General features: G+C 40.3%; 2 protein-coding genes across 2 annotated transcripts in view; one reads left to right on the top strand and one right to left on the bottom strand.

The window, feature by feature from the left end:
* Positions 1-3,935: 3,935 nt before the first annotated feature.
* On the top strand, positions 3,936-13,113 carry pter (phosphotriesterase related). Its single transcript, XM_072668686.1, has 5 exons — positions 3,936-4,019; positions 5,540-5,975; positions 8,527-8,792; positions 9,453-9,593; positions 11,443-13,113. Exons 2-5 carry the CDS (start codon positions 5,544-5,546, stop codon positions 11,651-11,653), a joined length of 1,050 nt encoding a protein of 349 aa, XP_072524787.1. The 5' UTR covers positions 3,936-4,019; positions 5,540-5,543; the 3' UTR covers positions 11,654-13,113.
* Positions 13,114-15,632: 2,519 nt separating this feature from the next.
* Positions 15,633-16,114, bottom strand: part of c1ql3b (complement component 1, q subcomponent-like 3b) — a 3,371-nt gene continuing 2,889 nt past the window's right edge. The window contains exon 2 of the mRNA XM_072668492.1: positions 15,633-16,114. This exon is cut by the window's right edge and continues 356 nt beyond it. The gene's annotated coding sequence lies outside the window, so the exon portion shown is untranslated.

The following is a 16,114-nucleotide window of genomic DNA, read 5'->3' on the forward strand; positions in this document are numbered from 1 at the left end:
GGCTACCCGCTCTTTCTTACTTCAGACATGTGCCTGAGCTAATGTGGCCGTCATCTCGCACAGGCCTGCAGGCATCTGCTTCAGACACTTCAGCCGTGATCTCATTCTCTGGCAGAGCTATCACACACACACACACACACACACACACACACACACACTCATACAAAACAAAGTCAACTCTTAAATAACCATGTGCTGTGATATAACCACACTCTGTCCATCATCTCAGCCATGCTTATGGCAGTCTCTGATTAGCATAAAGTGATTTGAATGGTTCAGAGCCCAGCCAACCCGAGATGGAGAAATGAGTCCTGAACTAATTCCCACCTGAAGTCGTGGAGCCGCTGGATCTGGGACTGGATAATCAGGCTCTCGCGGCAAGATAAACTTGATGCGCCACTCAAGTTCGGGGCAGAGAGTGACGTTCATTAAATTCATCAAAACCAAGACGAAGATGAAAGAGATGAGCTCCATAGCTTTGTTCTAAAACAGGCACTGTTGCCATGGGTGACGGGTACAAACACCGAGCTACTGTGAATAGCAGCAAGTGATTCATACCGAAAGAAAGAGCAGTTCTATTAAGTGACATCTGCTGGTGCAGGACAGCTGACAGGACCTTCTGACCTTGGCATCAGCTCATCGATTGTGTAAGATGGAACGATGGACGATAACTGATAGTGTCGTGGTTTAGAAGAACCACTTGGTTCCTTCATGAGCCTTTCAGAGAACCATATGCAAGAGGTTTCCATCATGGAGAAGAGGCATTATTCAGGACTGACACTTTCTGACCTTGGAATCAGCTCATCGATTGTGTATGACGGCAGTTTAACAGCCACTGTACCCTAACGTGGTAGAAGTGGAGATACTAGGGATTAAAAAAACTACTTCAATAGAAGCTGAAGTATCAACTGAAGCTTTTTACTCCAGTAAAAGTGTAAAAGTACTGGTTTCAGAACGACTTCAAGTAGAAAAGTAAAAGTAATGGAAGGAAAACAAAGACTGAAAGCTTAGGCCGCGCCACAGGGGTCTATGGTGCACTACCCCTCCCTCCCCAAAAACCCATTTCTTTAAAAGTCATAATGAGGAGAATGTTCTATTAAAATGTTGATGTTAAAAATGTTGGGCTGCACTAGGCTCCTGTTTCAGCTGCAGATCTGCCCATTGAAAATGAAGCATTTCAGTAATATCAGCTCTATTAAAGGAGCGTCTCTGTGCTCTACTGAGCATCAACATGAGCTTCATGGAGGAAAATATGAGGAGTCGTTGTCTAGAAGTTCTGTAAAGCTGCAGAAAGTCAGACTTCAGAGGCGTGTGATCAATAAGCTTTATTGGAATGGAAATGTGGGGCTCAGTCGGGACGTTTCACTGCAGCTCTCTTGAGTCTCTGCCACGGACACAGTCTTCATACTAGACTACAGACGTCTGCTGTGAGCTCGCTGGAGAGTGACGGGACGTGTGCAGGTGTGATGGATCTCTTATAAACCAATAGGGAGTCAGAATGGTGTCTGTTTATACTTCTCATCCAACCACGATCAGACTCACACTTTCCGGATATCTGGAGAGGGTTTTTTATTGATGACGAGCCGAAATGAAAACAAAGGGAAATGAAATAGGAGGAACGAGGCTGTTTTTAAAATATAAGGAGGAGAAAGTTCAGATAATTGGGTGAAAATGTGAGAAGTAGAAGTAAAAAGTCTGAAAAATAAAGAATTACTCCAGTAAAGTTTAGATAACCAACATTTCTACTTAAGTAAAGTAACAAAGGATTTGTACTTCCTTACTTGACACCTGTACCTACATGAATGGCGAACTAGGAGATCCTTGTTTGCTGGGGTTCCTGCATGGGTGAAATGCCATGACTGCAGAAATGCCCTGTTCTGCTTGAGTGTTTGCATCCAAGGAAAATAATGAAGAAGTGATGTTCAAAATGACGCAATCGATCCACAGTTCTTATGAAATTCTTCTTTGTGAGAAAGCAAACCAGTAGTAATGAGCCCCTCCCCCAAAACAAGCCTAGAATCGGTCCTGGGTGCGGACTTGTGTATTTGGGGAAACACCCTGAGGTGCTGACACTATGGCCTGAGGATTGTAAGTTCGAATCCTAGGTCAGGCAGCTTTGCCCTCAGCACCGGAGCCAGAGAGAGCACAATAGGCCATGCTCTCTCTCTCTCTGGGTGGGTAGATGGCATGCTTTACCCTCATCACTCCTATTGTAATGTTGGCCGGCACAGGTATCTGTTGGCTGATGTATCAGAGCTGGTGATCCAGTGCTTTCCTCCAAATGTATTAGTGATAGGTGATAGGGGGAGTACTTGTGAGTGGGTGGGTTCATTGGAAAAAAAAAATCTATAAAAAAATTCTGCAAAATTGGGGAGAAAATTAAGTAAAAAAAGAAAAAAACATTAATTTCCTTTAAGATGGTGTGTTGTTATACTATTTATCACAATATCAGTATCAGATCACCAGGTTCTTTCCAACACACAGCCCTGTAATGTAGGCCTTTTAATGTTGAACAGGGAATTTTAGACTAGGCTAAATCTGACAAACACAGCAATCAGAAAACAAGCACAAACTCAAATGAAGGGTCAGTCGGCCTGGAGGGCCACAGATTACAAAGAGCGAGGCTGAGAATAAACGGACAGACTCCGTTATCAGCGCTAAGCGTGCGGCTTATTTTGTGTCAAATGGGGAGAGAATTGAAGCCGCCTGGCACAATTTGCAGCCTGTCGCTAATGAATAAGCTCATTCCAGCTCTGTCTCCAGCTAATTTTCGACATGGAAGGAATCACATGGAATCATATCCCTGGCCAGATGACTCCCTGGGACCTGTCACTGCTCATTACATCACATTCACAGGCAAAGAGCGGCGTATTTATAGCTTCATTAGCTAATGGAGAGCAGACAGTCTATATATTTCTGTCTGTCTTTCTGTCGTTATTTCTGTCTGTTGGTTATGAGGAGTTCTAGACTTTTCAACTGGGGGGCCAGTGTAGGGCCTGTGGTTATGTTAGAGGGGCCGATTGCTTTCTAGCTCCCAGGTGCTGGAAAATGATTGTATATATATTATTGTGCTGCTTTATGTCTAATTTAGGGGATCCGTAGGAGGGTCCACGCATGTTGTGAGAGGGGCACTGGCACCCCACGATACCCCCACCCCCCCACCCCCACCTGAACAGCCTCTTGGCCTTGATGGGTGGTTCTGGCCTGAACCTCAGCCTTTATTTGAAACAGGTCTTTCTTAAAGGAACCCCCCTTTAAAAGGTTGCTTAGCAAACCACATTTCCCATTAGGGTCCTTTTAGCACCTTTATTTATAAGAGTGTTCAAATACCATGTGTAAAAAGGGTACTTTGACTCATAGCAATAGTGGTGCTATAGAGAACCACCTACAAACAGTGTCCACCAACGCAAAGCATCCAAGCGGTTCTTGGAGTTGTTATGGTTCTAAATACTCAAGAACCTTGAAGGGTTCTTTTTTTAGGAGTGTAGTTAGACGGTGTTTAGTGGTTAGTTTGAGATTGTATGCAAAAAACTGTATTGTAGCACAATTTATGTTAAAAAAATATTGTTATTAATAGTTATTTATTGATTTATTTTATTGTTATTCCCTAAACCAACTGTATTCTGTTTTTTTTTTCTTAGGTATTACTTTATTTAAACAATTTGTTATCATAAAGCTTGTAAAACCACATTGTGAAACGTCTGTAATTATATTATTATTAAAAAATATATTATTATTATTATATTATATATAATATTTATTTATGCCTCAAAAAATAATATAGAAATATTGAATATTTCTGTGTTGTGTATTTCTGTGTTTTAATTGTTTTACATTTTATATTTATTTGATTTAAAAAATTGACTTTTATTGATCGTTTCGTTGAACGACGCAAATCTCGCGATATTACTGCTGCTGAAGTCCCGCGACTTGTTGCTGGTTGGGAGGCTGTGTCTGGAGGTCCTGCTCCGACAGATCTGTGAGATCAGTCGACGAGGAACCTGCTTCAGCATCTCCAGGTTTCATTTACCTTCTTTCTGCTTCTAGAATAAGCTTTTAATCAAAGTGCAGCCTTTTGGGAGACCGGTCTGTGTGACTGACGCCCCCCTTTATAGTTCCACTGTAACACAGGCTGCAGGTGGTGGTCTTTATTAACATGGAGACCCGCTTAAATGCATGCAGTCTGCTTTTTTAGACACACCTATCTAAAGAGCAGAGAGCATGCATGTGCTTTTATTCTGCCTAGGGCTTGTTGTGCTTTCTGTGCTTCTTGGCTTGCGTTATTACTGCGTTATTACTGCGTTATTAGTGCTTTATTAGTGCTTTATTGCGTCATCATGTATTTTCCATCAGTCTATGTCGCCCCATAGATCTCCTGCATATCCATAAATGAATATCTAGAGAAGAAGACTCATGCCTTTGCTCTCTCAGCTCAAAGTTCAACCCTCATTTCAATGGTTGACTATTTAATATATCAAAAGGGGTGTTGTCTCTTGATGATTGACAGATGAGGGGGCGGGTTAAAAGATATAATATGTTCCTAAATGCAGTTCTCCTTAAACCACCTTTTGTCCTGGAAAAATGTTCAAATGTTTGTGGACACCCTATTCTAATGAATGCATTCATGCAGATACTTTAAGTTGCACCTATACTATAAGATGCACAGACACACACACACACACACACACACACACACACTGCTCGGCTAGTCCCTGTAGAGAAGTACTGCCATTAGAATAGAACTGGAGCAGTCTGGGGCAGATCAATATAATGCCAGGCGTGGGCTAGAGGTGTATAAAGCCCCCCAGCGTTGAGCTGTGGAGCAGTGGAACGACTGTGTTCTATGCAATGATGGCGCTTCATGTAATTTAGAAAAATATATATTATTAAAATATTAAAATAGTTGTTTTATGATGTATATTGTGATATAAATAAATACAGGAATTTTCACTAGATTTCACCAGAAGTCAATGATCCAACATGTTACGATATTAGATGAATTCAGTGTATGCAGGATTGGAGTCAAATAAATGATATAATCTTTTTTGACAAAATTTTTGCATCAAGCAGCAGAAAAGATGCAATTTTTTGCCTTATGTGACGATGCACGTCCTGCAATGTGACCGTTGTGCTGAAACTACAGCCCTCCACCATGCAATACATTTGGGATGAGTTTGGGGTGATGAGGTGTGTTGGTGATCATTCAACATCCTGACCTCAGTAACCTGACGCTCTTGTTGCTGAATGCAATCAAATCCTCGCAGCAATGCTGCTCCAAAATCTAGTAGAAAGCCTTCTTCCATCACAGTAGAGAGAGTTACTCCAACAAAAGCAGGATAAACTCTTTTTAATAGCCTTGATTTCAGAGGAAACGAATGAATGAATCAATGAATAAGCAGATGTCCCAATACTTTTGTCCATATAATGTATTGTGACTTTGGCGTGATGTCGGAAAACTGCCATTTTTCCTATGTAGAAACTGTTAAATTTCTACAATCCTGTTCAGTTAGACATTTTTTTATTTCCATTTCTACTACAGAACCATGTCCAGTCTGAGCGGCAAGGTCCAGACGGTGCTGGGTCTGGTGGATCCCGACCAGCTGGGTCGCACCCTGACTCATGAGCACCTGACCATGACCTTTGAGTGCTGCTTCTGCGATCCAGCTCCAGGTGACGAGGCCATGGCCACAGCGCCGATCGAGATGAAGAACGTGCACTGGCTCCAGCAGAACCCGTACAGCCACCGGGAGAACCTGCTGCTGGCCCAGGAGACGGAGGCTGTGCGAGAGGAGCTGGTGAATTACAAGAAGGCTGGAGGAGGAACCATAGTGGAGAACACCACTACGGGCATAACTCGGAACCTGCCCGTGTTGCGACAGCTGTCCAAGGATACGAAGGTCCACATTGTGGCGGGGGCCGGGTACTACGTGGATGCTACCCACTCGGCTGAGACGAGGAAGATGACGGTAGAGAAGGTGTGTGTGTGTGAGAGAGAGGGGGATTGTTTTACTGTCAGTTTACACTGAAAAAATGTGAAGCCAGTCCAACTTAAAATGATGCAGAAACTGATTACATATATAAAACCCTACTCAGAGCCCACCTGGAACCCATCTAGCCCATGTTCCAATCATGTGAACCCCACATGAGCCCCAAAATGTGTAAGAATTGTGAGTGAGGAGAACTTTTGGCTGAGTAAGGTGAGTAATCAGTTACTGCATCTTTTTAAGTTGGCCTGAATTTAGCCTGATTTTATTACAACGTAGATATTAGACAATATTCTTGAGTAAACAGCTTACACCTCCCCACCTTTACCTCTCATTTCACTCATAACCAGGATACTTATTATCAATTATTTGACAATGTTTTTAATTAAAGAGGCTGACTGAGAAACCTTCAGAAGAGCGCAAGGTCTAGTTGTTCTATTAGATCTTTTATATTTACATTAAAAAAAAAAAAAAAATATATATATATATATATATTTTTTTTTTTATAAAAAAAATGACATATATATATATATATATATATATATATATATATATATATATAGACATATATAATGACATATCAAAATATTTTTTTACTTATATTTATCTTTTGTTCTATTAGATATTTTATATTTACATAAAAAAATATATATAATGACATCAAAATATTTTTTTACTTATATTTATCTTTTGTTCTATTAGATCTTTTATATTTACATAAAATATATATATATATATATATATATATATATATATATATATATATATATATATATATATATACACATATATTTATAATGACATATCAAAATATTTTTTTACTTATATTTATCAGTATCCCACTGATATCCCATGGCAATCCCACATGTTACTGGATAATTCTTTTTATATAAAGATGACACAATTAAATTCAATATGTGGTTCTTGCTTGTTTTTTTTTGCTGATTCATCGAGGATACACATTTTACTCTTGTCAGGTCCACGTCCCTGCCTTGTCAGACCTAGCCAGTCATGACAACTCTAGCATTGCTTGAGTCAGCACTTCCAGTTTCCAGTGTAATGGACTGTTCATGTTGATATTTGGTCCTGTTACAGTGAAAGCAGGAAAACAAGCAGTAAAAATTAAGTGAAAAAAGAGAAATCATTTTTTGCTTAGGGTCTGTGTTTCGGCTCAGACTTCAGTTCCTCATCACATAACGTATAACTCAGCATATTAGACTCATAATAGTTACTAAAGTACCGGTTATACAAATAATAACAAAACAATAAGCAGAGAGTCGTGGGATTAAATTAGGTCTACAGTGCTACATTGAATTTACATGATTAAAATGTGCACTTCATTTCTACATGCATAACATGCAGTATGTGTTATGCATGTAGAAATGAAGTGCACATTTTAATCATGTAAATATCAGCCTAGAGGAAACTGAAATACAGTTATTTATAAAGTGAAATATTTTATATAGCAGAAATAACTTATCTCTAGCAAGGTTTGGGACTGCAGAAGCACAATTTATCAGCATAAATGTTTATTTATTTATTTATTTATGTATTATTAAAAGAATACATTGTGATTTGTAACAAAGAATGCCTTTTAAAACATACATTATTTTAATATTTCCATTTGCAGTTTATTTGAGCATTCAAAAGGATAAAAGCACTATATTTTAAACAGAAGCTGAGCTCTATAGTGTCACAATGTAATGCTCTAGCCACAGTCTATTACACTACATGAACAAAAGTATTGGGACACCTGCTCATTCATTGTTTTATTAGTTATTAAAAAGAGTTTGTTCTGTTTTTGTTGCAGTAACTGTCTCTATTGTCCAGTTTCTCTCCCTATTTTTTGGGCAGTTTTCTCCCAGTGTTGGTAATTTTGACCCACCAATTCATAGCTCCGACACATCTCCTCTGATACATGCAAAGCCAGCCACCTCCTATTTTTGAACTACCACTGATGCAGCATCACCAGCAGCTCCACCACATCACCTAACAGATGCCAGAGTGATCTCTGATGCTCTGTCTGACGGCGCAGTGGCTTCGAAACGGCTCTGGATTCGAATTTGTGACTCCTGTAGTGGTAGCACTTGGGGAGGAATTTCTACTAGGAGAATTGCTGTGAGGATTTGCTTGCATTCAGCAATAAAGGGCATTAGTGATGTAAGGATGTTGGATGATCACCTCTCCACATCATCCCCAACTACCCAACTCATCCCAAAAGTACTGGATGGAGCACCGTCCATCATTCCAGAGAACACAGTTCATCCACTGCTCCACAGCTCAATGCTGCTTATACCCCTCTAGCCCACTGCTGGCATTAGGCAGCATGGTGCCAATAGGTTCATGTTCATCTGCTCCAGAGTCTTTGATTCTGTTGGCAGTGCTTCTCCACAGGGACTAGACAAGCTGTGTGTTTGAGTTTTTCTTATATTAGGTGGTCACATGTCCCCAGCACAGGACCAAACAGACAGATATCATTTGTCCAAAATCAACTTTTTTTCCATGATTGACCTGTTTACCTGTTTTTTTCCCTTCATTCCAGCTCACTGACATCATTGTGAGTGAGGTGCTGCATGGGGCGGATGGCACTGACATTCGCTGTGGCGTGATTGGAGAGATAGGCACCAGCTGGCCAATCACAGAAAGTGAGAAAAAGGTCCTCTGCGCTGCTGCCCGTGCCCAGAGGCAGCTGGGCTGCCCAGTCCTCATCCATCCAGGACGGAACAACGCTGCCCCCAAAGAGCTGATCCGTATCCTCCAGGAGGCTGGGGGTGATGTCTCCAAAACTGCCATGTGCCATTTGGACAGGTGAGGAAGTAGGCCTGCACTAGATATAGAAATGTACACCTCTACCTGTAAGTGAATGTGCCATGATTAGGGTTTCTATAGTGTGTGTGTGTGTGTGTGTGTGTGTTAGCATTAGTGTTAGCCTCCACTCGGTTCTGAATGGGTTCTTCAGTGCTGGTTTATAAACAGAGAAAGGTGAGTGAGCGGTTCTGCAGTTCTCCCGCTGGTAAAACAGAGCGTTTCAGTGAGAGTTTTATAAAGGGTCAGATATTATGGTCTGTTTTCAGGTTCCACTGTAAAATAGCTCCACACTGCAGAACCTCAACTCCTTTATTTACCTTCTGAGAACGTCCACACTGCTGCTGCAGCCGGCTCAGCAATGATGTCTGTGAACGGCACTTTTAGGACACCAGATGGCGCTCTAAACACTGTGGTTAAAAAGAAAGACTAGAAACTGTATCGGGATTAAAGTAGCAGATACCCGATCCACTAAATTATGCCTGGAATGACCATTCCTAGTATTAAGGCTGTTCCAATTTGTGCACAATCGTCATCATGACATACCAATTACTCGATTACCAGGTGATTTTTGTTGGAATATTGGAAAAATTTGGGAACTGTTTTTGTTGCCCAGTGCTGTCTGTCCACACCCAGTACCTTCCTGTATTTTATTTCTGGCAGGTCCATTTTCGACCCTGTTGAGCTACTGGAGTTTGCAAAACTGGGAAGCTACCTTGAGTATGACCTGTTTGGTACAGAAATGCTGAACTACGTCTTCAATACAAACGTGGACATGCCGAGTGACAGCCAGAGGATTCAAACGTGAGTACCTAGAAAGCACACTGGAGGTTTAATATACACCCATGTCATTCAGTTCAGTAGTTAGGAGAGTCAGTTCACAGTAGCCACTATAGGAGGAACATTCAGGGCCAGAAAGTAAAAAACCAGCCCAGGATTTGTTCCAACTGCCTGAGTTTTACACTTTCTCCACTATCTTCAGGTTCAGACTTTTCCATCGCCACAATATCTAATAATTATTGTGATAAATGACATGACCAACTATACGTATCATAAACATCGTTCCTAGACTGATTTTGACCAGTGTTGGAGAGCTTGTAACCCTCTCAATTCACTCCACACAGTTAAGTTCAATAACCATCAATAACAGACTGGAGCAAATAAGTTTAGCACTGATTGTACAGCAGTAACAATAAACATTACACAAGTAAGCCCAAAATACGGCCGACCATTCCTCTGAAAACATCTGTTCCTCTTTACCTTGGAATCCAGAAAAGGAAGGAAAAGCACATTCTTCATAAACACATACCAGCCCTCTACTACTATAGTAGCTCATGACTGGATTATTATTTTTATTGTATTGTTTTGTTTTTTATTGTGTTATTAAATGTTCCATATTCCTGAGTATTATGATTTAACATAAACATTTAAAATAAGGTGGTAAATACACATAAATCTGCTAAAGACTGCTAAAGCTTCAGTTGACACCTTTTTGGTCAGTGTTTTTCTTTTTTGTTTTCTTGTTCTATTAATGTACACATTTTTCTACTAATTTACATTTACTAATTCATTCAATGAACTTATTGTGTTTTTTTTTTTTTTAATGTGTGTTTATTGCGAAAAATACTACTAGGGCTGGGTAATATGGCAAAATGTTCTTTTCTTGATATTTAAAGAACTTTTTATGATAAATTATATTTTTCACGAGATATGTGCATCAGTAGTGACAGATCCATAAAAACTACTGTTCTTCAGTAGAGTCTGTAGAAACTGACGATATGCTTGATATACTTGTGTATCACGTTAACAAAATTGATCACAATATGATAAAATATTGTCATATTGCCCAGCCCTAACAAATACTGCCACTAATTCGCAAACATTAACATGTTAGCATAAGGCACATTTGTAGGCGCTTTATAGAATCCCTACCTGTAAAGAGCAACTACAACATACACAGACCGCTACTGATCACTATAATCCTTCCAGTACAGTCATGATACCTACACTGAGCTCCACCAGCTCAGGGACTGTATGCCCTCTGCACTTTAACTGGAACTCCCTCTACTGTAACTAAGCTGTGTACTATTCTCTTTACCTGAGCACTAGCTGCTGTACTCATCACTGCACTGTGCACCTTGTTTACGTATGTGATGCTGTTATCATACCAGCACCCTCACCCTCTGCCTCAGCATACACTCTTGAACTGTTTTTACCTATTTATTGTATTTAGTGTCTTTGTGTTTTCACTGTTGTCCTAGCACTGTTGTATCATGTCCTGCCTAGTCTGCACCAGAGGCTTAGCCTAACAGTGTTTGGTTGTACTGTACAACCCTGCATTAGTATAATTACGAAAAATTGAATTGAATTAAAAGGTCATACTTAGCTGATTGAATGCAACCCATAGTACTATTATTTTAATATATTAGTTTACCAATGGTTCCTTTTTAAATAGTTCAACATTTTTGTAAACACTTTGAGAAACAGAAAAAACACTGTACTCATGTTTTTATAGCTTTTTGTTAATGTAGCTTTGATGTTTTGCTGCTGTTTAGCGGTCTGTTCCAACTTAAACTACACTAAATATCGTGAAATTGCCCACCCTTCCCTTTCCTTCTCCATTAGTTTCATTGTTTTTGTGTTACTCCTCCAGCTTGGCGTTCCTAATTAAAGAGGGCTACGAGGACAAGCTCCTCATCGCTCATGACATCCACACCAAGAACCGTCTGACCAAGTATGGAGGCCACGGCTACTCCCACATCCTGAAGAATATCGTGCCGAAAATGCTTTCTCGGGGCATTACCCAAAAGCAGGTGGACAAAATACTGATAGACAACCCTAAAAAGTTTTTAACCTTTAAGTAGACGTGACGGAAACTGCATTATCAGGTTTAAGACCAGAGTACCAAAAACTATCAAGTGCTTCAATGACTGCTTTTGATAATCTTTTCTTGCAAAAAACACATTTCTCCTTGGTGCTTATAATAAGGCTCATAGTTTGATGGAACTTAAAGCTGTGAGTGGTGAATCATCCTTGGCAACAAATCATCTTTAATACTGTAAACATTTAAAGGATGAGCAAGCTCAAAATTATAAAGTAACTGACTACAGTGTATCTTGACTGTTTTCTGAGTTAACTTAGTTTAGTTAGAAGTTCTCATAAAATACGTTTTTACTTCTGCATCTTAGTTGATCCTCAAAAACATTAGTAAATGAGCTGCAGCTGAAACTGATTAAATACTGTGTAAGATGTTTAGTCTTTGGCTCGGCCTCCTCAATCTGTTTACTGTTTTTTGCCCATCTGGAGGTTAGAGCTCCCCATTCTCAGCCTTCTGACCGTGGAGGGTTGTGATGTTGACAGGATTCGATTATGGTCTCCTGAGTCTCTTGACAAGCAGGCAGTTAGACAGTCGCTCCACTCTTGTTCTGTAAAGCCGTGTACATTTCTGTGTCCAGGAAAGAGGGGGAAGATAAATTCACTCAGTACTATGGTTTTATGGAGTGTAATTTCACAGCTCTAGACCGGCCCTACGGTCTAACTGCTGCTCATTAAGTATGAGGAGATCATAAGTTCAAATCCCAGCCAGGGTTCAGCACTCCATTGTCAGACGTCTTCTAGTCTGTGGACGCCATGTGATTGGCGGGGGGGGGGTTTCTAACCAGCAGGTGGCATTAAACGGTAAACAGATGGAGGGGGCGGAGCCACAGACTAAATATCATACACAGTATTTAATCAGTTTCAGATGCAGATCATTTACTAATGAAATTTAGGCTCAACTCAGCATGTGCTGTTGATTAAACTGAGAGGCAGAAGTTGAACAATGTGAGTTTGGAGAACTTTTGACTAAACGAAGTTAATTAGTTACTTTATCCAAAGCACAGATTTCACCTTGGCAGCGCTATAGACATGATTTAACTGAAAAAATTCAGCGACTTTTAATCAGGGAAAGATTTATTATGTTTAATTGTAATTCCATTGGAAAAGGCTTGGTTTGATTAATTACCTCAGTACCTCAGTTCAATAAAACAGGCACGTTCTAGTCAAATGTGGAACTTACTTTCTTTTCTATTTGATTGAGCCCAAAGATAAATGAGACCTCCTTTGATGCCTTCTGATAATCATCTTTCTTCATTGGGACATCCAATAATAAGGATGTTCAAATTAATATTCAGTGCAATGTTTAGCCTTTAACAAGCTGTCATCATTATTCTTCCATACAAGGGCGAAAGCCTAATTAAAAATGCCTAACAATACACATGTAATAGCACTAACTATGCACACTAACCACAGGCAAATAAACAATGCTCATCATTTTGCAAAGTCATATGAGTTTCCTGTCTTTATTTATTTAATGGAATTACGAAATGTCAAACTGTTTATCTTTATCTTGGCCTGGGAAAATAACAAGAGTGTTACGGTGTGGTGTGGGGTTTGGACTCAAGTGCAGTTAAAGTTTGTTTTATTATTGTCAAATGAGACAACTCCTTTTGTGGTGTGTGCTTGAACTCCCAACCTTGGTAATGGGAGCCCAGTGTATTTCCACTGTGCCACCACAGCTGTGAGGGGTGGCAGTATAAGCACTGATCTTAAGCAACACAAAAAGACGGGAAAACAAACAAAGGAAAACCAGTTGTGACGTTAACTCAAACTAAAGACAACTCAAATGCTTTTCTCTTTTCGCTGTTGACGACTTAAACGTCTCTTTTCTCTTTTTCACTTTTCTCTTTTCTGTTCACAGCTTAAACTTCACTTTTCTCTTCACAACATAAACCCACTGTTACCGTTCGCCCCTCTACAAAGGTGCGACGGGGAAGTGTGTTTGGTTAGGTGTATTTATACTGTGCCACACAGGTGGTTCTGGTCAGCGTTGATTATCGCTGGGAATTCTGGGGCTTGGAGTTCTTTGCTCCAACCCCACCAGCTTTCCTACTTTGCTGGCTGGGCCCCCTGCTGGCAGCTGGCGGTACATGCTGCCTGCTCACAGAGAGTTTGGTACATGGAAGTGATTTTGGCACAAACCGTGACCTCAAACACTGTTGTTTCTTTTTCAAAAGCAAATCTGGCACAACCCAAACAGAGCTGTAAAACAGACCAATTCCAAAACCCCAAAACTGTTACATCACAGTCTGTCATTACACCCCCCAAATGTACATAAACCCAGCCCTGGTCAAAGCTGGTGAAACACGACGGCGACTTCAGGAGAATATGGTGATGTTTAGACTAGAGAGCAGCTCATCACCTCCAGACTCTGCTAGTTATGGAAATACAGGTTGTTAGGTGAAGTAAACCTTGTGGCCCCAGCCATTATAATGTACCAGTGTCCACAGAAGGGAAGTACAACCACGATGAAGCAAAACCCAGGGGGGGCAAACAGGGATTCACACTAGGCTAAAAGCTAACACTAGCCAAAGCTAGCCTCTAACACTCTCTTCTCTTCATCGTCTGCTCCCTCAAAAAGAAAAAAGCTCCTATTTACAGGTACAACTCAAGAAAGACAAATCCTGGGGACGCGAGTGGGTGCTAGGCTAAAAGACTACTATCTCTTCGGCTGGCTAACAGTGTGTCATGCCGAGAGGACAGCGCTAACGGGTAAGACTTAGGAATAATTAGTGTTACAATTGTGCAATAATTTGGGCGTCATTTGAGCTGTCACCAGTGCCATAAACCAGCCAAATCAGCAATTTTTTTTTACCAGTTTTTTTCCTACAAGCTCTTTGTAAAAGGAAAATCAGGAGGTTTCATCCTGAGGCACAATAACAGGGTGGTAAATAGACTTGTAACATTATGTCTGAGCATCTTTTCTGCAAAGTTACATATTTATATTTATTTATAACTTAAAGACTTAAAAAATGAATTTATATATATATTTGAACAAATGCTAATGCAGAGCTCATTTCTTTGAGGCATCTATATCCAGCTAATATGTCATCTGTGGAACAGGTGGCTTCTCTGAGTGGCTTCCCTTCCAAACGAATGGCCCTGTCACTGGCTCTCGTGAGTTTAACTGCATTAGGTTAAAAAGAACTTGTACAGAATGAGCCATCACACACACACACACACACACACACACTCCGAGGCAGCATGGTGTGTCGTGTTTTGAATAGCACCCTTTTGGAACGGTTCCTGTGTTATGTGAGAGTTGCTAGAGTTTGTGGGTTGTCATGACAACGCTATGCATGGAAAAGTGACAGTAGGAATTAATATAAAGCTGTACCACGTCCCACTGTCTCAATGTCAGTGCTGTGAATACAGACTGTCCCATATTACCTACAAGCAAGTCACTTTACGTTAATGTACTTTAAAGGCCCTTGTATTGTGGTGGTGGTGGGATTCAAATCATAGTCTCCTGAATAATAAGTCTCCTTGACAAGCAGGCAGTTAGACAGTCACTCCACTCTGGAGTTGTGAAGCTATGTCTCAGAACTGTGTTTGTATGTAGTGTAATTTTACAGCTCTAGACCAGCCCTACAGTCTAACTGCTGCTTATCAAGTGTGACATCATTCTGCAAGTTCAAATCCCAGCAAGGGCTCAGAGCTCCATTGTCCGAAGCCTTCCAGTCTGGGGACGCCATGTGATGGGGGGGGGGGGGGTTCCAACCAGCCGATTTTTTAAAAAGCTCTATTTATGATGCCTGTGTCACTTTATCGAATAAATCATAATCATAATTCATTTTTACATCATAATTATGCAAACTTGGGTGGTAGGCATGTTGCCTACAGGTTTATGTGCATCTGCTCCAGAGACATTTTGGAACATTGTTTAAAAATGGAGATAAAAGGTTTTTACGTGACAGCAACAATATCAAAATAAATTGAAAACATGCTGCTTTGTGCAGCTATGTATCCATATGAGAGTGAGTGTTTTCTTTTTATTGAAACTTCCATGTTTACATACTTCATTAAAACTCTTTTATTTGACTTTTATTTTTTGATGATACAGATCCTTTAAAATTAGCTTTGTTTCCCGTTCTCACATAAAGTTACAGTTTTCTACTCCCGATAAGACTATGCAAATGAATAAAAGCATATCAGTAGGGTCATTCTGAACAGTTAGATGCTTTTATTTTACATTGCCTGCCTGACATTATATTCAGATGTTTAAATAAATAAAAACAAAGCTTACCAGCACGGTCACCCGCTGCCACTGAAACACCTTCACTGTTAATAACTGTTAACAACTCTTCTCACAGTCTGAGCCAAAAACCGATAAGTTACGGGTGGAACAGACACAACAATGGCACATGATTCTTTAGCCTCAATGTCACAGTGATTTGTCTAAACTCTAACCGATGGGTGTAATCTGGGAACACATGCGGGTCACTGGT

This window comes from Salminus brasiliensis, chromosome 23 (genome assembly GCF_030463535.1).
Source record: "Salminus brasiliensis chromosome 23, fSalBra1.hap2, whole genome shotgun sequence".
In the NCBI taxonomy this organism is placed as follows: domain Eukaryota; kingdom Metazoa; phylum Chordata; class Actinopteri; order Characiformes; family Bryconidae; genus Salminus; species Salminus brasiliensis.

What these genes read in the sequence shown, in the direction of transcription:
- pter (XM_072668686.1), top strand. Translation starts at nt 5,544, where the DNA reads ATGTCCAGTCTGAGCGGCAAGGTCCAGACGGTGCTGGGTCTGGTGGAT. An exon ending in GGAAGATGACGGTAGAGAAG is followed by an intron (nt 5,976 to 8,526) that starts GTGTGTGTGTGT and finishes CCTTCATTCCAG; the next exon opens with CTCACTGACATCATTGTGAG. An exon ending in GCCATGTGCCATTTGGACAG is followed by an intron (nt 8,793 to 9,452) that starts GTGAGGAAGTAG and finishes TATTTCTGGCAG; the next exon opens with GTCCATTTTCGACCCTGTTG.